Genomic DNA, 27861 nt, shown 5'->3' with positions numbered 1-27861 from the left:
CCTTTCTTACTCGTAATACTTACTCATGAGATACAAGAGTACTAAAGATGTAGTTCTGCTTCATGTAAAGCTTTTAAACAGTCAAAATCAGAAATGAGCATGCCCAAAAGGCTTGTGTTATAGTAGTACATGAGGATTTTGACATGTTGGAATTGTCAGGGTGGTGTTTTTCCTGCTGTGCACTGGAGGAGGAGGCATTACTGCACTGAAGGGAGGGAACAACTCCTGGCAGAGGCTGTGGTATTTAACCACCACACCCTTTTCACTTCTCATAGCTGGAACTCTTCTGTGCATCATCTGCTCACTTAGGTAAGTACAAACCCCAAAACTACTGAAGAACTAGGATATCCTATAGGTGCTGTAGCAGTTGTGTAGTGTACGGAGGAAAAATGTTGCATTGGCAACCTTGTTGATGCCGTTCCTTCCTGCTGAGGTGCTCGTCTCAAGTTAAAGCTACAGTGCTGTTTTCTCTAGCAATAACATATAAGGCAGCTCTTTACAAGGAAGAAAGACTTTACAAGGAAGAGTTTAAATGTTATGAACATTTGCAAAATTTGTTCTGAGGTCTTAATCACAGAGAGTATTTTAGGGAGCAGAAGTAGACATGGCATGATTCTATCTCACATGCTTAGAGGATTTTTCCTCTCTCTCTCTCTCTCTCTCTCTCTCTCTCTCTCTCAAGGGTGTGTCTTTCCTTGGTTCTGCTAATGACAGTATGCATTTTATCCAAAGTCAAAAGGCCAAAGGACAGCAGTAAAATTACATAGCTTTAAAATGTAATAGCTTATCATAAAAAGAATCCCCACCTTGGTATAGTATCTTGTTATGGTAAGGCTGTAGTTTCACTGTTTGTTTGGTTTCTATGCAACTAGGGCTGTTTATGGTTGATTTTGGTGTTCTGAACAATAGCCAGGAAGTGAAAAAACTGGCAGTACTCTCAAGAGCTTTGCTTTGGACCTCTACTCCACAAAGAAATCACGGCTGACATTTAATCTGCCTGAAATACTCTGTTTTTGTTGATTTTGTATTCTTCAGAAGCAGTCTAATGACTAATGGAAGCACCTACTTATGAGTCAACACAGCTCTCTTTGTGCTAGACCTTAGGAGGATTGGAGCTTGGTGATATTAACATTGATGTGATCTGTCTCACCCTAGGCTAACATAACCTTTGCTTTCTTCAGCTCGATTGCATAATGCTCACTCAGTGACTCATGCAGCATGGGTTTCTTAAACACTTCTGTTCTCACTTCCCTTAGAAAATTGGATTGCAACAAAATTACAAGGTATAACTGTTATTAACATGTACACATTGTCTCTTACAGGACATCTAAGATGGCTTTGGTATCTGAATTCCTGGGTCAGCTGACCCTCAATTTTGGGGTAGGTTTTCCTAACATTAAAGGAAACGCATTTCTGTCGCCCATCAAGCTGAAGTCCAAACTGTAACACTGCATTCTTTTTAATTGCATATTTCAGTCGAGCGATCCCACCTACCCCACTGTGGTTCCTGCAGCTGATTTTGATCCAGACAAAGATGCCACCAGAATAGAGACAGCTATCAAAACTAAAGGTGAGCAAAACATTATGCTCCCTCTCCTTGTCTTTCTAGTTCCTGGGAAAGATTTGTCTACAGTATTCAGTTGACTGAGTTTAGCAAAGAGCAAATGCTGGCCAGAATCAGGAGCCTTCATGAGTCACCATCCTGTGTGGAAGCTCTTAGCCACATATGGAAAGTTCTGGGTGAGGCATTTGTGGCTGTAGCCTGCAATCAACTGAATACATGCTCACTAAAGCCTTTTTTTTTCTCTACCAGTGGAAAATTCAAATATAGAATAGGATCTTGTGTCGTGTTAACAAACTATATATCAATCATACAACCACAGCCATGTTCCCCTAATTATCCTGGAATGTTGAAATGGTTTATAATTGTATCTGTACAAAATAGCATTAAAGTTTTTGGTAAAAAAAAAAAAAAACACTGACTGTGTATCTTAGGTGTGGATGAACAGACCATTATTCAGATCCTCACCAAACGGACATACAGCCAAAGACGAGAAATTGCCTTTGCATATGAGAGGAGAGCCAAGAAGGTCAGAACAATTATTATTTCTTTTAATAGAGACAAAATGTTTTAGCATTAAAAACACTGATTTATTTATACCTCTCCTGTACAGGATATGATTACTGCCCTGAAGGGGGCACTGTCTGGCTCACTCGAGACTGTTATTTTGGGCCTGATGAAGAGCACTGCTCAGTACGATGCCTCTGAGATTAAAGCCTCCATAAAAGTAAGCTCAGCCTAACAACAGAACCACGTCTCATTCAATCAGCTGGGTTAAACACTACATTCATGCATGTATATACCAACATATATGTATATTCCAACTGCTGTAACGTGTCTGTGCAGGGTTTAGGAACAGATGAGGAGACCCTGATTGAGATCCTCTGCTCTCGAAGCAATGCAGAGCTGGTGGAGATTAAGAAAGTCTACAAAGAACGTAAGTGTGAAAAGGTGCACAAGTCAACTTTAGATGGTCAGAGATAAGCAGGAACACCAACAAGTAAATGTGTGTATGTGCAGTGTTCAAAAAGGACCTGGAGAAGGATGTGGCTGGAGACACCTCAGGAGACTTCGCTAAGCTGCTGCTCGCCCTAGTGGCGGTGAGGAACTGTCTGCATTCTGTCCATGATGGAACACTATTACCATGCACAGCTTATTAAAATAAGCACTCGAGTCTGAATGAAAGATTTCATTTAGTTTTATATTTTGTTTATTGCATACTTATTCTAATATTCCATTATTTTCCTTTAGCATACATTTAAATTATGTCATTTATTTGTGGATAGTTTAGGTGCTTATCTGTCTATGTATATCTATAGTCAAAGGTTGTGTGTTTAATATGTTATATGTGCAGTAACCAAGACAAATTGTGTAACATGAAGTCATTTGTAATTTTATTATAACTCCCCAACAGGCCAAGCGGGATGAGCCAAGCACTGTAGTTGACTATGGGAAAATTGATGAAGATGCCAGAGTAAGTCATAAAATGTGGATTAAATTTGACAACTTGGTTAAATGAATGAACTCTATTTACTTCTACACGTCACCTCTCCTCCTAAATGTGATCCAAGCAAGTGTAAGAATTCCATATCTATGCTTTTTTGCTTCCCAGGCACTGTATGAAGCTGGAGTGAAACGGAAGGGCACTGATGTCAAAACCTGGATTAGCATCATGTCAGAGAGGAGTGTCCCTCATCTGCAGAAAGGTTCTTAAGCACCTTACGTTCACCCCTGTTCTCTATAAAAATAAAAGCTAATGAGAAATGTGTTTTGTGCAAAAGATGTGTTTTAATCATGCTTATTTATCTCTAGTATTTGACAGATACAAGAGCTACAGTCCCTACGACATGCAGGAGAGCATCAGGAAGGAAGTAAAAGGAGATCTGGAGATGTCCTTCCTTACACTCGGTTAGACTCTTTCACTAACCTCTGTACACATATTCATAGAGGTGGTACAGTCTCACAAAGATATGGACATACTCACTGTATAATGTATGTACTCTATAATGTCTCAACACTCTTTCTGTGCAGTCCAGTGCTTTGAAAACAAACAGCTCTACTTTGCCAGCAGACTCAACGATGCCATGAAGGTAACTGCATTTTGTCCTGTTTTTCTTTCCTTTAAAAAACTTTCACTTACAGCCTTAAAAGGGTAAAGTTTATCTTTGCGGTAATTTAGCCGCTGTTGTCAGAGGAAGCTTATTTCAAGGAGGTTACATCAGGCAGCACAGTTCTTTGTGTGTGTGTGTGTGTGTGTGTGTGTGTGTGTGTGTGTATTTATATCTTGGTGGGGACCAAATGTCCCCACAAGAATAGGAATATCTGCCAACTTCAAACCTGGCTGGTCCTCATGAGGAACACTGCCTTTTTTTAAAACCCCCCAAAAATGCAGCTTGTATGTAAAAAGCTAAAAGAGTAAAAATGTTTCCTTCTGGATACTGGTTCCTTAAGGTTATGGTTATGGTTTATGTATGGGCATAGCATTAATTAGATGCACTAATAATTATAAGGGTAAGGTCCTCAGAAGCATAGTCAGACGTGTGTGTGTGTGTATGTGTGTTTCAGAGTAAAGGCGCAAAGGAGAAAGTGGTGACGAGGATCATGATCTCACGCTGTGAGGTTGACCTTAAGAAGATCAGGTCTGAGTTCAAGGCCCAGTTTGGAAAGTCTCTGTACCAGACCCTCTCTGTAAGTTTCATGTTAATCACGTTTATATGCACCATGCATGTCTGCATGTCTCCTCCGCATTTTTATAATCATATTTCCTTCCATTTTCAAAATATCTGTTCTACTGTATATACACATGCATGGTTTTCTGATGGTGCACTCTATCTTTAGGAGCACACTAAAGGAGACTATCAGCAGGCTCTGCTAAGTTTGTGTGGAGGAGATGATTAAAGCAGAGCAGGTAACTGGTTCCAGGACCCTCAGATGCTGTGATCCTCAGGAGCCTTTCGTCTGCTCAGCCCTCGGCTCTCACGTACTGTTCTAGCTTTATGGATAGTCTATAATCTATATGGATCAGTCTATCTCTAACTGGAGTCACAGTGTTTCAAAGAGACCAAAGACAAAAATCCCAATTATGTCATTTGTAGGCTTCTGAAGTAATGACTGTTGAATGCTCAAATCTGGGGTTGGTAAGCTCAACTGATTGACTTACATTATCCACAAAGAAGGCAAATGTATTTCTGCATCCCATAAATAAAGGGACAACGCTGTATTAAACTGTGCCATAGTTGACCATTCTAATGCTTTTTTTTTTAAAAAAAAAAAACAAAAAAACATTTGTATGTATTTCTATGGTACGTAACTGCTGTATTTAGATCCTGACCTGAAGCTCTTGGAGAAGGAGTGCAGTTTGTGTACTTCACCACTAGAGAGCAATAGAGCATCACAGGGCTTTGCTTCTAAGCCTCATGCCAACCATCTGCTGCCTGCTGAAGCTTCATTATGCTGTTTGGAGCAACTTTTTTTAAATAAATAGTCCAAAAGTATTTGATCTCCAATATTATTGACACATTTTCTCCCCTTGTTTCAGAAGGAGCTAAAGCTTTTGTGCTCATGATGAAATAGCTCACATGTACAAGCAACCAGGCTTTGATTAGAGACACTCGCCTTACTGATTTGTTACTTAAGGAAATCAGGCATCATATTCATTCCAAAACCATTTACATAATAATCACATAATACAGTAAGCATGCCATCCATCTCCTCGGCGTTATCTGCCACTGAGTGCCACTGGGTTTGGATGGGAATCTCCTTCTCTGCCATGGTTTATGACAGTAATAAAACTCTGTTCACGCTGCCATGCCTTTGGAATGAAGCGGCTTTATTTAGCTGCTTTAATCATTAGTGGGTTTTGACGTGTTTGTTTGGTGCTAATTTTTTAATTAAAAGTGTTAATTTAACCTCCAGCTAAGCTAATTAGCATAGCAGAAAGCGGCTGGGGCTTCTGTGCTGTTAAGGGTTTGGTCTCGGAGGGTGAGGGAGTAAGCAAAACGTTGACATAGCATTCCTTTCTGCAAGCAGATGGAGAATGAAGACAGGTACAAATGAATAATATCTTCTTTTACTGATTAAACCCTCATTAATTAAGCCTTTCAGCTTTTAGGAGAGTCGCTAGCGCTTGTGTTTTATATGCTCGGAGATCAGTAATCACAGGTATTGCCACAAGTAGCAAAGCAAAGGAAACTAGTTTTCACATTACAGCTATATCCCAACACACACACACACACTCATGAGCACAACATGACGAATTTCATCCCTAAAACATTCTAAATTAAAGCTTGTATTTTAAACAGGTTATAAACAGGTGCTAACTGATATGACCGCTAAGCATGCCGGGAAATATTCAAATTAGCAAACCCCATAATTAGACTCAGGGATGCCTCTATTCTATTATGTGTATAATATAATATTTTATATAATAAAATAATATAATATTATAATAATTTATAATAATTTAATATTAACATAAATTTTATTTATATTTATGACAATAAATATACCATTTATATTTATTTATATTTTGTGCTCCATTGACACTTTATGATTTAGTGACCTGATTGGTTCTTCTTATCATCATTAGGAAGAAAGCTACAGTTAATGCTGAAGCTCAGGAGGTTGAAGGTTAGAACTGCTGTTCAGTGAGATGCTCACAGTCTCCTAACTGCTTTGTGGTCGGAGTGGGAATTCCTTCAAAAGCTTATAAGCCTTCAAATTTATTGTCATTTTGTAATAATATTGATGAGAACATTACCCCTTTGTGCTGTTTTATGTTTATTGCCAATAAAATATAAAATATAGTGTAAAGGCGAGTAAAACAGTATTTTGCAAAAGCAGGGCGCAGATTTACGCCAGGCCACGCTGACAGATTAATCTCTGCATCATAAAGATGAGAGTAGCGCCCATATTTTTTTCCTTTTTATGTGGATGTACAACATGCTGCTGAGCTCCAGGCTGGCCCAGGGGACTTCCGCCACACCCGAAGGAAAAGCACTCCTGGATTGAAACGATGCAATTTGCCATCACAAACGCTGGCACTCAATCATTCAGATAGCACCTCAAGCCCATGAATGTCAAATGCAGAGCAAGTCCTAGTGATGCGACACACACACACACACACAGTGCATGAGGGAAGGACAGTGACAGTTTTCACACTGTGAATGTGCAGTTATGCCCAGATCTGATCACTAACTCTCTTACACATACCAAAGAAGATTTATTTATTTTTGCATTTTCCATAATTGAAACTGTAATAATATTACATAAAGCAACCAAGGTAACACTTTCTATGAAGACCATATTCATAATGAAATGAACACATGCATAACATGTTATAATGTTATGTTAGTTATAAGGTCCAACATCAATATCCTAAAGACTTGCACTTCCTAGAAACTCTTTATGCTGATATCTCACCCCTTTTTCAGTGGCTAATCTCATCTGAATACTGTGAAAGTAAGAACTTAAGTACTTAAGAACTGCTGCTGTAATCATAAACATTCTCTCAACACACTCAGTACTGTCTGACTTTATAGCATAAAACTGTCAAAGAGAAAAGATTTATAATCCCACTATCCAGCGTCACCCAGAAAAGGATGGGCTATATTTTTAATCTGGTTCCTCGCAAGTCATCTCAGGAGGTTTTTCCTTGCCACTGTTGCCTCTGGCTTGCTCATTCAGATCTAGCTCTACATCCAGATTTCTGTACAGCTGCTTTGTGTCATGGTCTATTATTAAAAGTACTAAACAAATTAAAAAAGTCTTTATGACTAAAGTGTGACACATTTTTATGAACATTTATAACAGTGTGCATAATGCCTTATAGATATAATATTTCGAATATATTCATATATTGAACATCGAACATATTCATATATTCGAATATATTCGAGTATTTTAATATGGCCTTCGTAAAACGTGTTATGGGAACCCATTTTAGGGATGTACTTATCAAGCTTAAATAAAAGTATATTTCTGGGTTTGATATATTTCTGACTCTTAGCAATAACGCTGTGTGGCATGGAGGAGCCGTGGGTAGCATTGCTACCTTCCAGCTCGAGGGTCCCAGGTTTGATAGGGAGCTCGGGTTACTGTCTGTGTGGAGTTTCTGTGCATGTTCTCTCTGTGTCTGTGTAGGTTTCCTCTGGGTTCTCTGGTTTCCTCCCACCTCCCAAAACCATGTCAGTAGGTGAACTACTCTAAATTAACTACTCTAAATTACTCCTAGCTATGAATGATTGTGTGAATGCGTGTGTACATCATGCGATGCACTAGCGTCTCACACAAGTGGTGTATTATGACATAGTATATTAATTTAGTTCATTTAGTTAATGTTAAAAGCAACTGGTCTAGTTTGTATGCATAATTAAGATGTTTCCATTCACAGCATCACTGTTTGCTGGTATTGTTTTGGGGTTTTTTTTTACACTTTTTTTCACACTATACAGAATGGCAGCTGTTTGAAAGATGCTAGAATGAAGCCATACATAAAGTACTACGTCACTTTTGCCCATTCCAACACTAATTGAAACACTGACGATGATATACATGTTTTATTCATACTTGTCGCTATGTATAATGTGTGTAAACATGAGAGATGTACCTAAAAAACTGGCAAAGTTTGAACATAATCAATTCAATTCAATTAAATTTTAGTACATTGTTACAAAGCAGCTTTACAGAAATAAACAGACTCAAATTAAATTAAACCAAAATAAACTGTAAATATGTGAATTTATCCCTAATGAGAAGGCCAGAGGCGACAGTGGCAAGAAAAAACTCCCTAAGAGGATATGAGGAAGAAACCTTGAGAGGAACCAGACTCAAAAGGGAACCCATCCTCATCTGGGTGCAACGGATAGTGCAATTATCCGACTACTGCTAGAAATCAGACTTCTATACGACATTTTCTTCCAAAAGCTGTTCTATATTATCCTACACAAAGGACTAACAGATTTCCTCTCTGTCTTTGATTAGGTTTTACCATCCATGCCTGTAGCAAGCCAAGTCATCCATGTTATGTGTGTTATGGTGTGTTTAATTATAGAACAGGCTTCAGTGATAGTGGAGTGTGTGTGTGTGTATATGGTAGATGTGGTTTGGGAATGACTATCCCTACAGGCAGGCTAGAAGTGCTGCACGCCTCAGTACCAACTCACACAGTATGCTGAGACACAGAGGATGCCAGTTCCATTAATGTTTTTTTAATTATTATTATTTAAGTTTTCTCAGTGAGCCTACAGTCAGCTGTCCTTCTGTTCCTCAGCAGTGAAGCCATTAGCGGGAGTGTGGAAGGTGGCAAAAATGGCTCCATACCAAATCTCTCCTTCCCTTCAGGCACTCAGACAGTGTGTTGAAGGGCAGCTCTTCTGAGACTCTCTCTCTCCCACCTTTTCTCTCTCTCTGGATAAGGACAGGGAACTGCAGCCTTTGGTGTTGACAGGGCCGCTTCCTTTTATGAGGCTCAAAGTAAGACAACAGAAGCGGTTCTCATCAGATTTCCAGTCCGTTGCCTTTGTAGGGGCATGATGGGAACAGCACGGAAAACATGAAATAAGGTCCTGTCTTTTGCCTCTCAGACCCTCTATCAGTTGTCATCTAAAAATATTCACGTCTATATTTTGATATATTCACAAATGTGCAAGACAACTGATGAGCTTATATTTTGCATTAGGTTGCATGTTCATAATCAAATAATTATCAGGCAAATAAGTCAATAAACCAAATACAGCTCTTAGCTAACTTCCTTTCCTTTAGCCCTGTATGTATGTAAGTGAATTCTGAATTTCCATACACAAGACTGAGTGTGTTACAAGCATCACTATGTTACTTTATAAGTCATCTGAATTGCCAACTAAATTGTGTTTTGATCATTACATCTTAAAAGATAGATTTTTCCCCCCAAAACCTCACAAACAGCTACTTATCCTCAGGACCGATCTTGAGTTTGAAGATAAATGTGGCTCCAATGACACAAAATAAAGCATTGTTTCCTTTAAATTATTTAAAAACTATCTAAAAAATGAAAATCTACTGGGATTGGGTTTGAATCTTTGTGAAACTGATTATAATTCTACACAAAAACATTATAAGTAATTATTAATACCAGCATAAATAATTATTAGTTTATTGGCGGATGGCTTATTTGAGATGTACATAATTTCTAGTTGGCAGATAAATGAGTACATAGTTAAGATTTTATGCTCCAATCCTTTAAACCTTTGCCACACACACACACACGCATGCACGCACACACGCACGCACACACACACACAGATTGTTCCTTGTCCTCAGGGTGTGTTTTCTGGGCTACAATAGACTAGCAGTATCCATAAGGAGGTGAGCAGAGCCATGGCGCAAAGCCAACGACGCTAATCATGATTGCCCGTGAAGTGGCTTAATCATCTGTTCCAGGCTGTAGCCACTCTCCGCTTGTTTGTACAAGCTGCTGGCTCTGTGCACGGTGTGTACATACAAGTTATTTGTAAATGTAATATTCTGAGAACTGGTTAAGACAAACATTACAAGAGGTTGCATATTAATGTGGGCATTCCTGCGATAAAACACAGCGGTTCACCAGGAGGCCTGTTCTGTGTGTGTGTGCGTGTGTGTGCATGTGTGATTTAGCACTGGGTTAATGAGAGCAGCTGCTGCAGAAGTTTGTCCAAGGTGCACACTTCCTCTGAGTACAAATATAAAATGATAAATATCAGCATATTCGCTGCTTTAATAGGGTTGATAAACAATATTGATGAGAAAAACATTTTATTCACTATCTTCATTTTAGTTCATAATTTTGTGTACAAACCACACATGCTAATGCATAAATTACATTAAAATACCTCTACACTCAAAAATGTGATTTTTAAAAATGTCACTAATATTGAATGGCTTATGATTATACAGCTAGTAGAAATGTGTTCAATTTTGAACAATTTCTTCCTAAAAACAGTCCTTTCTCAGTAACCCTCTATAAAACTGAAGGCACAGTATGTGAACTCAGTTGTAGATTCACAAAACTGGGTCCACATCTTAAATCAGTAGTGGCTTTACATTCTGATTTTCTGAGGGTGTCGCTGTAATTGAAAATGTTTAGCAGAACAGAATATCTGTGTTAAACTAAATAACCACCCTTAACAACTTGAAGATTCATCTTTAGTATTACTATATGACCTTTGATGACATCCAAGATTTATTTTGTAATTAAATTCTTTAGCATAATTTTAGCATAATCTTTTTTCATCAACATTTGACTACCTGCTGGTAGTGGTGCCAGTGGGAATTAGATCTTGCTTCCTCTCTACTTAAACAGGCCAATGCAGCAGCGCTTTAGTTCTTTAGTCTTTCCAGCTCTTTTACCTCCTCATCTGTACACCTTGCTCAAACAAATAAGCTTCCAAAGCTTCAAGTTTCATGCTACTATCACCCTCTACACCATTATGCATCTCATCTTGTAGACTGTTAACTAACAGTACCTTTGCTGTAACTCATATTGCATTCTACAGCTTTGCTGTTTCCACTATTTCTGTGTTGGATTTCTCATTAATATGACACTGAACATCACTGGAAAATGGAGAGTGAAGAAAGAAGCACTTGCTCTTCTGTTTTGAGCGATATCCCTTATGTTTGAAAGTGTTGAAATTCTTTTCCTCCCATTAAATGGTATTCTAACAGCACTAGCAGTGTCCCCCAGTGCGCCACACAATAGCTACCTTCTAACCGACATATCAGCACCAGAATCACTACTCACATCACAATTATTTCAACCTATTCAAAATATTCAATATGTTTCAGGATGACTTTTCCTTTAAGCTAGCTAGCTAACTTAGCTAATGTCAGTGATGAACAAACCATCATTGTTACAGCATATTGTTACAGGTTTGCCTGTTAAATACATTGCTGAGAATATAGTAAAATATAATACAGGTGTTCAGTAGCAGTAGTTTTGTCAGTAAAATCAAGTTTGATAACTGAACATACTGTACTGATATGGTGATTTAGTGATATAGTGATTTCTTAGGCATTAAGAAAAACAGGTTAAACTTTTATTCAGTATACATCTTTTGGGTACTATACAGGCCAGATACTATAACATGAATAATGTATGAAACTCTAACTTAAAGTCTAACTCTGAACTATCCACACTGGCAGCCAATTCATGTGTATGCATGTGTGAATTTTTGCATTTGTCATTGAACCGCTAACCTGTGAGGAAGGTGGGATTGGCTGAAAGTGTCTTTAATCCATGATTGTCACGCTACCTTAATACCATCTCCTAAAGGCAGGCCTGTCTCCTGTTGTCCTTGTGATACGGTAGACACACACACACTTGCTCAGTCACATCTTCATGCGAGAGATGGAAATCAGCCTGCTAGCCACTCAAGCATGAACCAAATGTCAGTGGCGAGCCAGGCAGAGGTAAGAGGACCTGGTATTAATTAGTCCACTGAGGAAAAATCTGTTTGTATCTGTAAGACAACAATTCAGAATATTGCCTTAACACAGGTGATCCTCCACAGTGCTTAATATGATATTATGAATGATAAAGAGCTTAACGCACTAATATGGAGCTCTGTGACTGAGATCATTCTCATGCAACAATCATTCTCTTGTGTTCAATAGAAAAACAGGTAGCATTTTGGCTCAAACGTATTTGAAGTACGGAATAAAACCAGATGCTGTGTGCTGCCATAGGAAAATAATCAGTCCTGTTATAACAGACATCAGTTGTCATAAAGACTGCTTTTGTCAGTTTTGTAAAACTACTATTCATAAAACTTTCTGAAAACCTATGACGTCATAACAATGACATGTCAACATTATATTTTCTCTGACCCTAAATTAGAGTGACTTTGGATTTGATGTTTGACGTGTAACATAATCGCCATTATGGGACCCTTTCAGCAAAAACCTATGGCACTGACACAGGTATTATGACAACCTGACAGTAAACTAACCAAATGACAGGTGACATCTAGTGGAATAAGCAATTATAAATGCTTATGTAGGTTTAGGTCAATTGTCAGGTATTAGGTAAAATATAATTGATTTTTCATAGTTCTCTTCTATTAACCCACCTGATCAACCCACAAAGTCATTTTCATTTGTAAGTCAAGCAGAGCTACAAAGTGTGCAGAGTGAACAATGATTTTGTCAACGAGATCGAAGCCTCTGCGTGTGGCACATGTGGTATTAACAACCATTTCAGGTGATCTCGATATACACAGACATACAGATAGCAGTTTACATGTCATTTTCATGTGTCTCCAGCTGAGACAGTCAACTGTCACTTTTGTAACGGTTATCATTTTTGTGCACAGCTAATCACAGTTCAAATGCTTTCTACAATCACACAAATAAGTCTGAGAAGCACCTTTGTCTTGTAAGCCAGTGACTATAAACACTTCATCTATGTGAGAAAAAATCCATCTGATAGGTAGCATCAGATGTATACTCACCATGTGCACTGATTCACACACAATCATTTTTCCCTTGTTGGAATGCATAAGTGCAATATACATATGTTTATTGTAGCATTTATGAGCTTAAAAAGCTCCCTGGTTACTTCAGATGGGCCTGCAGCTCATAAAGCGGTGGAAGCTGAGGTTGATGGGCCATCGAGCCAATGAGAACAGCTTTACCTCAAGGTGATGTCTGGAGGTACAGCAGATCAAAGCAGTGCCCTGGGACATATACACAGATGCTGAGCCAGCACTTTTTCAAATGGCTACCGGCTCTGCGTCCTGGGGTTCCCAGAGAGGAGGATTAAACATGTTTTCCTTCAGAGCTCTTCAGCTGGGAGCTGTCAGGGGCTGATTATTCAATGTTGAAGTTTGAATATTCTAGGTCAATATTATAGAAAATGTCATACTAATAAATAGTACAGAATATACATAACATACAAAAATACTTATCAGCCAAATGACTACTACTTGTTAAAGAGGGATTCCAAAAAAAAAAAAAAAAAAAAATCCAGGGATTTTTACTGAAAACAGGCATTTCCTTCCATGAAGATTCTTTGTTGTCCAAATTGCTGTATAGTGCATCAACAAAATCAGCAAAAAAATAAAAATAAATAAATAAAAAAAGACAAATTCCTAAAGAAGAGAGCTGGGGCAATATGGGGAAAATAGCACAGATGTCACAAGTTTGATTTCTTTTTCCTGAAGCAGTATACACAATTAAGCTACTTCATCTGTCAGGTCTACAATTAAAATTAAAATAGGGATTTAAAAGTCTTTGCAAATAATAACATGCTCCATTAGATAACTTCCACCTAAACTACTATGCACTCTGATGCTTTATTCTGCCTGTGAACATCTACACAACCTGGCTGAAGTATGTAGATCTGAATATTGGTCTAGATCATTAAAATCTGGACTTCTCCATATATGGAAATTTGATATATAGTAAAAGGTTAATTAAATTATCTTTATAGATGGGTTATATATACTGTAGATAGGCAATTCTGTACCTATTAAGTGACAAATTATTCTGGCCATAAGTGTTTGGTTATTGAGTGCAGTAACTGAGCATCACTCAGATAAATAAATAAAAAAATTACATTCAAAAGTGATTTAGGCCAGAGGTGCTGTAAATAAGGAGACAAGTGAACACTTTTATAGTCAGGCTACTTTGACCGAGTGAATGTTGCCAATAATTGTGTAATTGGGAGTAGCATAATTAATGTGGCTAGCACTGACATATGGAGCATTTTGTGTCTTCATCAGATCTTGCTTGTGCATGCTGATACCGAGTTCTTCCTTTTAAGCAATGATGTACATGAAAGGTACCATGTGGAGTCTCCTTTGTCTTCTAAACACAAGTGACTGAGTGAGTGAGTGACTGAGTGTGACTGAAAGAGCCAGATCCACGAAGTGCTTCACATCTAAAAAGAGTAAACACTCATACAGTTATCTGAATTTAGATTTATTCATTTGGCTGATGTTTTATCCAAAACAACTTACAAATACACTGAGGCACCACTTCCCTAGTCTGCTTTTTTGTTGATTCTGTTTATGCTTACATAGAGGTTATGGGTTTTTCTTTTCATTTGACAGGAGTATGTTAAATGCACAAGTAGGAAGTCATTACTGCATGCACATACCCAGACTATGAGTAGTCAAGTCAATTACTTTTACTGCAACTAAAACACACTTGACCTTATTGGTTGATTCTTCTTGATGACTGGTTATTGACAAGTTTGATTCTAAATTCACATCAAGAGTGACACTGGTATGCTGACAGTGTTGATATTTGTTTGTCCCATAATTCAGAGCAGAGCCCTGCTATTCAACTTTTACTATTAGTGTTAGTATTACCAGTTTAAAGATTTAAGTCAGTTAAAAAACATGGATTGATCCGCATTTGACTGTGGGAGTTTTATGAGTAAACGATGTCTCGTATATAACTCACTAAAATATGATTTCGGTTGCATATTATTAGGATTCATCTTCTTATGAATGTTATTTATAAATTTGTGTTCCACTTGCATTTTGATTTTAACGACACCACACATCGTAGGTCAAAGAGTGATTTACACTGTATCCCTTCCTACCTACTTAGTAACATTGCCACATTTTTAATCACTGACTATGTGCATGCCTTTCCTGGTTCAAAACACAAACTCTGACACCCTTGTGCAGGCTTTTTGAAGTATTATTGGAAAAAGACAGAGAGAGGGGGAAGAATCAGGTGTTTCTGGGTGGTGCCTGAGGGAACAGGTCAGCGAGACAGGGCCGAGTGACTGATAGAGAGTGACAGTTCCCTGACGAAGGCCCTTCATTATAAATGTGTTTTAAGGGAAGCATGGCTCAGTGAGACTGCACGGGGCACAGGCATATCAAAAAGAAAGCTGTGATATCTCAGCTTCAACACTCCTCTAATGACAGCTTCCCTGACAGTTCCCTTTCATTTGATAGTCTGTCCCTTTATTCAGGGGTTTCTCGACAATTAGTATGAATATTTCATCTCTGTGCCGGAACAGAACAGGCAGTACAGAGGGAAAGAGAGGTGCTAAGATCTGCTAAACAGAGGCAGCATCCCACATGTGCTACTGTAGATCCAAGTGGGAAAAACAAGGCTTAGTAGACAAATGTTTGGCAAATGTTTGATTCTGCACTAGTGCTGGAATGTAAAGAGGTCACGATTATACTGACATGGAATAGCAAATGTTAGGAAAGCAACCAAATATTTCTACTGCTATAGAATGGTAGTCAGTATTTAATCTTCTAAATCTAAAGAAATTATTACACATAATGATTGTGTCAAGCCTGATTCAGAACATTGAAGCATCTGTAAAATTCATAAATTAGGAGAAAGTATGAATTCATCAGCTGAAGTTGTTCATATTTTGGCCAAACATACCAGGTATAATGGTCTGTTTGACTTAACTGGGAATAATGCCATTTTCGACTGCTATGCATTCGATCTAGTGGGAAAGTGGGGAAAAAAAATATAGTTTATCTTTTGTTAGCAATAATAATATAGCAAGGTAACTGTGATGAATGACGTATATTTACCTTCTCAAAAAAGTGAACTCTAGTCAATGTTATAGATAATCTTAACATGCTAAAAAAAAAAACAAACAAAAAAAAACGTCTGTATGCTGATCAATCTAAAGCCAAATACTAGTATATACCGTATAAGTCATTTTTGCTGATGCTGTGACTGGCCACGTTGATTTGACACGCTGACCTCAGAGTTGAGGAAACCATCCCTAGTTTCCGAAGAGGAATTCCAAGTTCCAAGAGTTTGAGTCAAACACAGCATAATGACCCCCAAACTGCTGCTTTCTTCCCATTAATTCTCACTCCAGTACAGTATTCTCTTTAATTCCTGAGACAGACTTCTGCACATTCCTCCAGTAGTTTTAACCTATAAAAATAAATATATGCTTACATTCTGTTTCAAAGTACTTTGCAAAGCCTTTTCCAGCGAGAACATGGCTTACAGACAACTCTACTCTGGTATCATGCGGATAGGAAGGGCACCATTCAAAGTGGACGAAAAGATTAAAACAAGATCTGAAATGTGCTCGTCTTTGCAGCTCTTAAAAAAGACTCCAGCTCTTCCTCACTATTTGATTCCTGCTCAGTGGCTCGAGACTGTAGAATTTTAGCTTTGAACAATCAGTTAAACACAGCGGTGCAGCCCTGATTCACAGTAAGAGAGAAGATGAAGGCATGATGCTTCAGCATATCGCCATCTGTTTTCTTCCCGTGTGTGACACCAGTCCTCTTCAGACCTCCTATCATCAAACACACAGCCTGCCATGTTTGAGCTAATTATACATAAAAACGAGACCACTTCAGGGAACAAGCATGTGGTATGTAGTGGTAATTACCTGGTCTTGAGCCTCTGTGGTGTCGGGAGGTTTCTGTCAGACCTGACCAAAGGAAGGCTAGTGAAGGGCTTCCATTATCACATTACTGATGGTCCCTCATGGATAATGGAACAAGGAGTTCATTTTAATGATAAACACAATGACTGGCAGACAGCGAGAGGAGCACAGCCCCCCCCACTGCCTGGCCTGACGGACGCCGCATATGCAAAACACCACTGTACCTTTTGGACTTCAAACCTCTTCTCTGTGTATCTTGGAGGCATGTAGAACAATTACGTATCTACACAACTAAGACCGCTACAAAAGAGAAGACCACTAATGCTATGCACTGGCCTTTTTTCATGTGTCCCACTTTCATCTTATTTTTTCAGATGCTGTTTTGTAATATTAAAATGCAGACTCACACCCATGCCCGCTAATCACTGTCACACATCAGTGCATCAGAATCCTTTGACAAGTCGCATATGTGAATTTATAATGAATAATTCTCCTATTTTATTTTTACGGAGCCCTTATTCTTAAGGAAAAATAAAGAGAGACAGGGATGCTACACGAGGATGCTCATAAACAAATTCCACCGCCCGATTTTAACAATGTTTACTTCCTTTGTTTATTTTTATTTATAGGGACTTTTAATTCAAAACAAACTGCATATATTTTGTGTGTTTGCAGACAATAAAAAAAGAAAAAACAGAACAAAAACAAAAACACCTTGAGGGAGATGGTTTGACTATGTGCGACTTGAGCAAAAATGCTATTTCAAGTCCCCACAGATGTGATGTAGTCTTGCTCATCGAGCATCACAGTTCCTATTAAAGCATAGGTGTTTTCAGAAGCAAATTTAAACAGAGGAATGTTGAATATATATTGGTTAATATGCATTAAAGACACTTGTGCTTATCATCTAAGTTTTCCGCTTAGTAACACACAGTAGTAGTAATTACACAGGCCTGTCAATCATACTCTCTGTAGTCAGATCACGTTGTTATGGATCTTTCATCTCTTTGTGGGTAAATGTAGGATTTACTACAAATATAGTCTGAGGTTTTCTTTCTTTCTTTTTTTTTTCAAGGCACTTATATAAGGTAGCTGTTTGAAGGGAAAAAGCCCAGCCTTTTAAATCAGGCTTGTTTTGCATTCACAGAGTCACAGTCCCGTTAAGGAAGTTTCACTTTTCTTACGCTGTCTTTCACCAGCTGGGACTAACTGCGGCTCTGATGAGATCCAAAGTGGGGAAATTAACACCCATCTGGATTCTACAGTGTCTTACCAATGAAACCTTGCACCCTTTCCCCAAAGTTGATTCTGAAGTTGGTTCATTCCTAGAACAGCACACACTGAAGTGTTTTATTACTCTTATAACACAGCAATTTGCCAACAATAACAATTTATATTTATTAAAGAATGACATACTACCCTTTATGTGTTTATAGTTCTATCTGTTCATAGTTGTATTTAATGTTGTGGAACATCCACAAAATAAGTTCATTCCTGTCATCACTTACATTCTAGCAGGTATAAACAGTCATTCCATCACCAGCTTCTCTTTTTTAATTTAATAAGACAAAAAAATTGCAGTTTGTCATGTCATCAAGAAACCCCAAAGCCCTTCATCCTAAAGTTACAGCTTTACCTCTGACTGTCACAAAACACTGGAGACTCCTTCCAAAAATACTAAATAAACATCTAATGGACAATTTCACCATATCAACAATTACATAAAATCCATTTATGTAGAGCGCCCCTGTGTAAGTTGTTACTATAGAAATAACATTTAGAATGAGAGCAATAATATAAATCTTTGATTACCACTGCAGTCTGAACTAATGTCAGAGCTGTGCTGTTATAGAAAATTAATCAACACCTTGTGACCAATCAAAATGGAGAATTCAACACTTCTTGTTGTAGTATAATGACATAGTAAATCTGCTTGTACTTGAGAGCAACACTTCACATTTTGCCATAACTGTTCATTATACAATTCTGCATACGTTAAAATGAAATGAACTTAAGTAACTCTAAATAATTATAATAAATAATCCTTTTTCACCACAGATCCTTCCAGATAATAGTCAAATTTATGGTCGAATTTTTAATGTCTCTGTGGTATTATAGATCCTTCAAGATTCATCAACAAAGAAATAATTCTTCTAAAGCATCACCTAAAGAACTGTTTTTAAAGAGTGTAGATTTATCCTGCAAAGGGTTTCTTATGTGGAATGTATTGTTTTTTAAATGACTCGAAGGAATGTTGCAACCGCTAAACATACAGCATTGAACACCTGCAAATATCATCTTTAATTGAAAATAAGCCAGATTGTATTCATAAACATAAAATGTTGTCCTTTCACATATATAGCGTGTAATTAGTGGATTAAGGAAATGCATTGTGATGGGTAGGGATTTTTGAACAAGCACTAGATAAGATTAAAATATTAATGATAGTATTCCCTGAGGGGAGCTTGTTAATTTGCTAGTATTGGGTTTATGTTTTTATGCAAAATATGTTGTACTGCAAAAAAGACATATAATGTCTTTAAGATAAATTGATATAAACTGTGATACAAACCGATTTGCTGAATGAATAATGTATAATATTCCGTATAACCACTGTGGATGAATGGCCCTTTCCAGATCTAGGATTCTGGCCAAAGTAACTTGCCTTTGGTTATACTCTCAGAAAAACAAGTACTAAATTGTACCTTTATCTTTTGTTCCATTGATATTTATCTTTCACTTGGAAATGGGGATATAGTTTAGCTACCTTTACAAATATATAAAGGTATCTAAACTATATCCCCATTTCCCCATTTTTTAAATTAAAAAAAAGCTTTAGAGGTACACTACACACATTTTTTTAGTAAAAGCTACATACTAAAGGTACAAAAAAGTATATATGTTAGAGTACTACCCCTGCGACAAGGAATGGTAAAGTTTAGTGCTGTAGTAGAAACAAAAGAGAAAGTAGAACTTGCTAAAACTTACTAGAAACTAGTACATTCATACATTATGTTTGTATTTCCAGTAGTGAACTGCTTTTGATTACAGACATGAGATGATTAGATTTTTGCATCCTTTTTACTACAATAATGACTAGTGTAACCCGATATTTCGATGAAAACTTATGTTAGCCTTCACATAACAATTACAGTAGAGATACAATGATACTGATACTGGTATCGGCCCCATACCATGCTCATTTACTCCTACTTTGTTTATTAAAAAAAAAAGTCTACAGACAGTACTAGGTCAGTGAAAATCGTAGTGTGCCTGTACTTACAGCTATACAGAAGCACTTTTCCAAAGTACGTTCCAAAGTTCTACTTTCAACCCTACTTGATCCAAGGTAACTAATGTAGCTAGCTAATGCACTTCACGTAAAATTAACTAGCTAATGTTATAAAGAGAAAGCCTAAGAGCTTACATGCATGTGTGCACTTGTCATGGCCACTGTATAAACTGGGGGAAATGTAAACAGCGAATGTCCTGTGAGGTTACTGACCTTTAGTGAGGTTACAGTAGGTGACATATTTTGGTATCAGGATCGGTAATGGTAACGTCGCGCACCATAAAACACGTACTCATAACTACTCGGTCTGAAAAAAGGTCTGAAAAAGTACAGCCCTAAATTTCAGGTCTCACTAATCTTTCGAGTCTACTTGTTTCCGTTCTGTCTAGGCCTTAGCCTAGGCTACTTACAGAAGTGTTGTCCCGGTACCTGCTAGCCTGCTGCTATCCTCCCTCACTGCAGTAAAGGCTAGCCATTCATAATTCATAGGCCTAGTTCCAGTTAATTTGGCCCCAGGCTCTGTTTTATTTCTGCTTTGTGTGAGTCAGTTTGTTGACAACTCTTGAGCATGTCAAACTATAACCGCTAATAATTGCTTAAGGACGTGGAACTTTTGCAAATGTTGGTTCCAACACGAAGCTAGCCTGTATTCCTCTCACCTTATCTACAACTCTGTCTGATGAATTTTTGATTCTTCCCCCCCTTACGCTTAACAAGGATTCCTCTGTAATTCAAAGCGATAGCTGAGAGTGAAACAGAATAAAAAGAATAATGTAGCGCTCCTCTGAAAGCACTTCCTTTTAAATGTGTGAGGGGAAATTTTGTCAAGCGTGGCTCTTTTCTTTTCTTTTCTCTCTCTCTCTCTGTTATTGACCAAAGAGACTCCGGTTACATTTACTGTGCTACTGTTGTAGTGTGTGTGTGTGTGTGCGTGTGTGTGTGGAGACCCTGAGGCGGGATCTATTTCTGCGGGTCACCGACGCTTCCCTTCTGTCGGCGCCATTGAAAGCGCACGCGCTGATTAGTGCCAATTAGAGCTGCTGTCACTTTCCTCGCGCCGAGGCCCCGCCCCGCGCCGCGCCCTCCCGTCATCCTCCGCGCTTCCCCTCGGAGTCGGCCGCGCGCGCTAACGTGAGCGCTGCGTGATTGCCACGCAGGCTTGAGGGTTTATTCTGAGTGCGAGGCGAAAACAAAAGAAAAGCTCGAGGAAGAAGGAGAGCGGAGACTCGACAGCACTTCCGAGACGGCGGTGACAGGAGCGTGTCACTGGGGCTCAGTCAGACGTCTCCTCGGGCTTTATCCTTCCTCCCGCAAATACAATATTCCCCCGTCATGTCCCCGCACACACACGCGCCACGCAGGCCTACTCAGCCTCATAAACTAGTAATAGTTTGGAAAATTGGTCGATTCCGTTGATCATTAATTGATTGCACCAGCATGCATGTGCATACAAACTTAGTAGGGAAAATATTTAGAATATTAAGCTATAGACAAGGTGATGGAGAAACAGTGTGGAAGAGGATTGCATGGAGACAAAAAATGAAAAGCTGGCTGTAGGTTTATTAATAACACGCTTAATTTCATAACATTTTATTTTAGCTGTTTGGTGCTTATGTTTTATAGGTAGCCTAGGTACTTTAACAGTTTTTGTAGCCTATAGGCTATTAAAATGGCTGATTTAAAGTTGAAGTTGTTTTTCCCAGCTGTAAGAGATTTATAATTCCCTGAACCCTTTAATGCTGCTATCTGCAGGCAAACAAATACCAGCAAAATATTCACATTTAGCTTCATGCACTATTTATGAGAGGTGCGTTGTGTCTTATATAGTAGATTGTCTGTTAGCAGGCTATGAGAAGGCAAATATTTACATACTGAAACAAAATGTTCAGGATTTTAACAGAATATAGGCGGTGTGTAGTAGGTACTCTACTTTATGGGCACTCTGTAGGTAAAAGTGTAGATTAGCCTAAAACTAGTCTATTTGTTTTGATTTCTATTAGCATAATGACGTCAAATATTTAATGTAATTATTTGAACAGAACAAACACGATTTCTTAAGCATGGACATTTAAACAGTGAAGTCGTGGTGAGGGAAAATTTGTATTTGAGGACTTTTTGTTTGGTCTTTCATGGCAGGATGGTAGGAGGACACGGTGTCTTGCAGAGAGGACAGAGGCAGAGTTTATAACAAAAAACCGCAGGCTCCATTTCAGTGAGAGACTGAACCATCTCACTGCTCCCTGATCAGCAGGTCTCATTTTAAAGCACATCAGGCCAGCAGCCTGAATCAGTGGGTGAGTGAACGAGTCAGTGGGTGAGTGGGTGAGTGAACGAGTCAGTGGGTGAGTGAGTGAGTGAGTGAACGAGTCAGTGAGTGAATCAAGGAGTGAGTGAGCGAGTCAGTGACTGAGTGAGTCAGTGAATGAATCAATGAATGAGTCAGTGACTGGGTGAGTTAGTGAGTCAGTAAGTAAATAAAAAAATAATAGAGAGACTATTAATCATGTTGTATTTAACCTAACAAATAGCATAATGAATTCTCAGTTTCATTACTTCTTGCATCTAGGACCAACTGTGAGTGCAAAATCTGTTACTTTTCTACAAACAAACAACAAATACAAACAAAGAAACAAAGTTCCTATAATATATAGAACCTTACCAAAATCCACCAAAAAAGTCCAAAAAAAAAAAAGAAAAGAAAAACCGCTCATATTCCACTCATCTCTCTGGACGAGCATTAAGCTGAGAGTTGAACTGAAGAGAAAGCTGGTCCTGATTGCTATTAGGCAGTGAATGGCAGTGACCACGCTAATGAGCTAAACCGCAGCATTATTTCCACTTCATTATGTGGCACGCGTTTCACCTTGCTCTGTGCCCGGGTTACTGCCTATACTATTACCGCATTAATATCCGCACGGAAACCATCCCAGCCAACTAGTCACGGCTAATTACACATTTACATACAAACACCCAACAATCTTTTGTCCTCTGTAATTTATACCATCAATATGCCGTTTAATCAAAACAAAGGGAGGGGGATGTGTTTGCTGCAAACATACTAATTGGCACCATGCTGACTCGTTGCAGTTTCGTGAGGCTTAAATGGAATGGCAGGAAGAAGCAGTGGACAAAGCCTGAGTTAGAGATGTGCATACATATAGCCGCCATACAGAGCTTCTATAACAGAGGAGACTTTCATAAGTTCTCAGGTGTAAGAAGAACAAGCGCGCGCGTTCAATCAGTATTGATTTGATTGGACGACGCTACTTTCCGAGAGCCAATCACAGCGCGGTTTGCAGCCTTGGCTTCTCTCTGCTCTCCAGGCCACATGGGACACATGCATACTGTACATTAAGATAGGACGCAGTGATGCTGAACCCAAAACACCTCCTCTTTCACGGTTTCTTTTCCCCCCAGTAAGTGTTACTGTGGAATTTTTGGCCAGTGGCAAAAATACCAACATCTTTTTTTTTTCTTTTTTTTTTTTTGTTCCTGCACTTACTGTTAGGCGCTGTTGCTGTTGTTGATGAAACAGGACAGAATAAAAATAACTTTTTTTCATAGACCTAGTCTTTTTCACAATGCCATAAACAGAAAGTAAAATGCCTGAAAATATTGCTCCATGGGATATAGAGGATAACGCAAAGAGGACACTTGCAGTGCGCCATGGCTCCACCAGGGGGAGTCTTAACTAGCAGGTTTTGAAACAGCCTACTTTTCATAGCATGTAAGGTTATTACATTTTGTACAAAATCTTTATATTATATATTGTACAAATCTTATGTTAAAAAAGGAAATACAATTATATTATACAATTGCATATTTATTTTATGTATTTATATTTAGGTTCTTGACTAGGAATGTGAATGTGTTTATTCCAAACCTCAAAACTCAAAAACAAGTCAGACTATAAATAATGTCAGCATGGAACCTAATGTGTTCTTTCAATAGAAAGTTCAGGAATGAAAAGCCCAATGTCTCCAATAAATAGCCAGATTTATTACTGCCATAATATTGCACACATTTAAAAAATTAAAAAAATTAAAAAAAAGCTTAATATTTATATGGTTAGATTTGTCAGATTATGTATGTAAAATAATAATTCTGTGCTCGGGGTCTGTGAAATTTACAGTTCAAGGGGTCACTGCTGTTGTAAATCATTCAATATGTACATGTGTATTTATGTTATGTCACTTGAAATGTCCTGTATGTTGAGGTTGAACAGGGGTTGATAAGCACAGATGTACAAATATTTGTTTAGAATGATGTAATCTTGATTAAATAATGTTTGACCAACACCAAATATTATATTTATGTGTATATATCTGACTATATATGTACTACACACACATATACTGAGAGAGAGAGAGAGAGAGAGAGAGAGAGGGCAAAAAGCCTTTTATATTTTTGCCAAATATTAGGGCTGAGAGTGCGATTCTCTCTGCCCCTAAATAAAAGGCTGAAAGCATCTCTGCATACCAACAACAGTGTCTGTTCCTCAACCATTTGGTGTTGGTAAACAACATATTTAAGCCTAAAACAATGTATTTCCCTGATGACCAGAATTATTTATGAAACTAAACAGAATCCGACTGTTAGCCATATGGGACTTCTTTCTAGATCACTACACAAATGCTTGCTGCTCTCATTTCTGGTGTCACCCTGAACCTCTAAACAGCAAATACTCTTTAATCGAATACAAACTGTTGTCTTTTATGAACACATAATAAAGTCCCATATGTGGTTAAAACATTCATTCATTTCATCAGAGACTGCTAATTAAGACCCTGCAACTGGTTATCATCCCCGGACTCTTCACATCTGTATGAGAGTAGAAAAGTGAGCATTTAAAAGAACTGTAAAAATATAAGAATAGACCTTAGCTGTTAAACTCAAGGGTTATCACAGTCAGTGTCTTGACATGCCACAGTCAGCCAGAAGATGACAACAACAAATGAAAGGAGCCACTGGCTTTGTAGAAAAGTGCCACACCTCATTGAAACATATGTGCCTCTTTCAAGTCTGTGGTGTGTGCTTTGGTCTGAGAGGCTGTTGCGTTGGCCTGTGAGTGGCTTGTGCAGACTGGTGTGAGTGGAAAGGGGGTGAATCACCTGCAGGAGTGCTGATCCTGTCTCTTCCCAAACATCAGAGCCGAGGGCTTGTGTCAGAGCAGAAGACAGACGCTTAGAGCTTTCGCCTCTATTTCAGCAGACACTGTTGATGGTATGCAGACAGTCAACCACCTTCAACACAGGAAACTGGGAAGCAATTAACACTGCCCTGAATTCAGTAATGGACTGGAAAGTTTGTTTCAGAACATTTGTTCATGGCTACTTTCTTCTTATGGCCTCTTTAGTTCAATGGGAGCTAAACTCCTAGCCCTGAAGCAACCTATTGATCAGTGCCGTCCAGGCATCAAATTTAGTTGTAAGCAAGCACAGGTGTTAACAAGTTCCCACTATTTATGACTCAGCACTTCTGAGGTGGCCAGTGATTTAATCTGATACAGCATTTTCAAGTATGAAGTCAATTTGGAGAGCTGTTAATTTGGGAACCTGTCACCAAGTAAGATGTTTCAAAAACATTTACATTTTTTTTTAGGTTTTACTGTTAACAGTAATTACACTAACCTACTTTTATGTATCACTAAATTCATATTTTTTCTTATTATGCCTCTCATTAAGCAATTCACCATAATCTATGCTCAATTCAAAAAATTGATTCAGCATTTAAAAAGTACATATGGCCAAACGTTTGTGCACACTTGAACATTAAAACCCATAGGTACACCTTCCCCAAACTGTTGCCACAAAGTTGAAAACACACAGTTGTATAGAATGCCTTTGTATACTGTAGCATTATAATTTCCATTGATTGGAACGAAGAGGCCCTGTTCCAGCATGACAGTGCCCCTGTACCCAATGCAAGGTCCATGAAAACATGGTTTGCCAAGGTTGGAGTGGAAGAACTCGAGTAGCCTGCACAGAGCCCTGACCTCAACCCCACTGAACACCTTTGGGTTGAACTGGAAGGCCTCTTCACCCAACATCAGTGTCTGATTTCACTAATGCTCTTGTGGCTGAATGGGCAAATCCCCACAGCCACGCTCCAAAATCCAAAAGCCTTCTCAGATGAGGCAGCAAAAGGGGGAATAAATCTGGAATAGGATGTTTAAAAAGCACATGGGTGTGATTGTCAGGTGTCCACAAACTTTTGGCCATATAGTGTATATTTTATATATGATACGTAATCTGTGAAATGTGTGTAAACTATTTGAAACGTATTGTTATTGGGTGGAAATCGAGGAAAAGAGAAGATGAATAGGATTCAAACGATCAGGTTGTTTATCCACGTGCTATTTGCGGTGTCGATCAGCAGCAGGTGAGGATACGGGGTGAGTTCCCCAGAGAGCTCTGGAGCCAGCAACAGAGCACTAACTAATTCATCTTCCTGTTCAGCCTACATCACATACCTCACATAAACAAGTTGTCTTATTCTGACTGAATATGATTATAAAATGTAACGTTTGGATTAAAGACAGACATAATACACAAATAATGAGTACCCTTGTAATGTGTACACCTCTTAGAATGTGTACTGGATTTACTGTTGTGCTAATATACCATTTGGAAATAATTTCTGGAAGCAATAAATAATGTAATTGTTTTTAGAAACCCAAGTAAAGGATAAATATTTATCACTGATGATTTTGTTAAATTCTAAAACCTATAATTTGAGCAAAAAGATAAAATAAGGAGGGGCTGGAAGCTTTATTAACACAATGCAGGTTCATGAATCATGGAGGGAAGATGAATACGGGAGACTTGCTAAATTAAATGGTATTTAGCCTTGTGCATAGTACAGCAATAGATCTGTAAGGCAGACACACATAACCTAGAATCCCTGCATCCCTGAGGCCTTCAAGTTTCCCACTGCAAGAGGTCAAAACCTTCCATGATCTCTCATAATACAAGGCCAAGCACCAGGCTCTCACCACCACAGAATAGACTCTCATTCTTCACATCACAGCTACATGTCTGTGAATGGTATCGAGCGTCTGGGCCATATGAATAGGAACAATGCTAATGTGGCGTGTACGGATGCAGTACTCCTGCAGGACGTCGGAGAGGGGGGTTAGGCAGGGAGTCTCTAAGCTGCTGTCATACCTCGCGTAATTATGATTAACGATGTACCTGGGAAGATGTTCTCTCCACTGAGTTTACACTGAGATGTGTTCACTAAATATTATCACTGCGGCGGGTGGCTGCCAGGGGGTCCGCTGATGGGGCAGGAAACAGCAGAGGCACCATGCAGGAAAAAGGCTGCCTCACATTCACATTAGGGAAAGAGACTAAATACCGTTTCATTTGCAGTTTAGGTGTCTAAACCTTGTGCTATTAGATATGAAAACAAATGTAAATGTATGTCACAGCACTGCCAATTAAACATGCTTACTAAAGAGATGAGAACGTTCCTCATTAATTCATTATGCAAGCAGTGCTGGTGATCCATGTAGTTCTCACAGGAGCACCATAAATAACATGAAGGAATCGTCAGTCAGCTCAGTAACAAAGACGACGACTGTACAGTTTCATTTGCACTGGGTACATATCTCATTTCATTACATTGAGCATTGCGTTTTATACAGACTGGTGGGATCAC

General features: G+C 38.5%; 1 protein-coding gene across 1 annotated transcript; it reads left to right on the top strand.

The window, feature by feature from the left end:
- The first annotated feature begins 206 nt into the window (after positions 1-206).
- On the top strand, positions 207-4883 carry anxa2a (annexin A2a). Its single transcript, XM_026919690.3, has 13 exons — positions 207-309; positions 1323-1380; positions 1477-1570; positions 1996-2090; positions 2175-2288; positions 2408-2498; positions 2582-2661; positions 2976-3035; positions 3174-3267; positions 3374-3469; positions 3593-3651; positions 4127-4249; positions 4400-4883. Exons 2-13 carry the CDS (start codon positions 1333-1335, stop codon positions 4457-4459), a joined length of 1014 nt encoding a protein of 337 aa, XP_026775491.3. The 5' UTR covers positions 207-309; positions 1323-1332; the 3' UTR covers positions 4460-4883.
- The last annotated feature ends 22978 nt before the right edge of the window (positions 4884-27861 follow it).

This window comes from Pangasianodon hypophthalmus, chromosome 9 (genome assembly GCF_027358585.1).
Source record: "Pangasianodon hypophthalmus isolate fPanHyp1 chromosome 9, fPanHyp1.pri, whole genome shotgun sequence".
Taxonomy (NCBI): Eukaryota; Metazoa; Chordata; class Actinopteri; order Siluriformes; family Pangasiidae; genus Pangasianodon; species Pangasianodon hypophthalmus.
The sequence above is the reverse complement of the archived record's forward strand: the minus strand, read 5'-3'. Positions and strand labels throughout refer to the sequence as shown.

Bases quoted from the DNA above. Each gene is read 5' to 3' on its own strand.
- anxa2a (XM_026919690.3), top strand. From the start codon at position 1,333: ATGGCTTTGGTATCTGAATTCCTGGGTCAGCTGACCCTCAATTTTGGG. The intron at 2,091-2,174 runs GTCAGAACAATT...TCTCCTGTACAG, and splicing joins ATGAGAGGAGAGCCAAGAAG to GATATGATTACTGCCCTGAA. The intron at 2,289-2,407 runs GTAAGCTCAGCC...GTGTCTGTGCAG, and splicing joins AGATTAAAGCCTCCATAAAA to GGTTTAGGAACAGATGAGGA.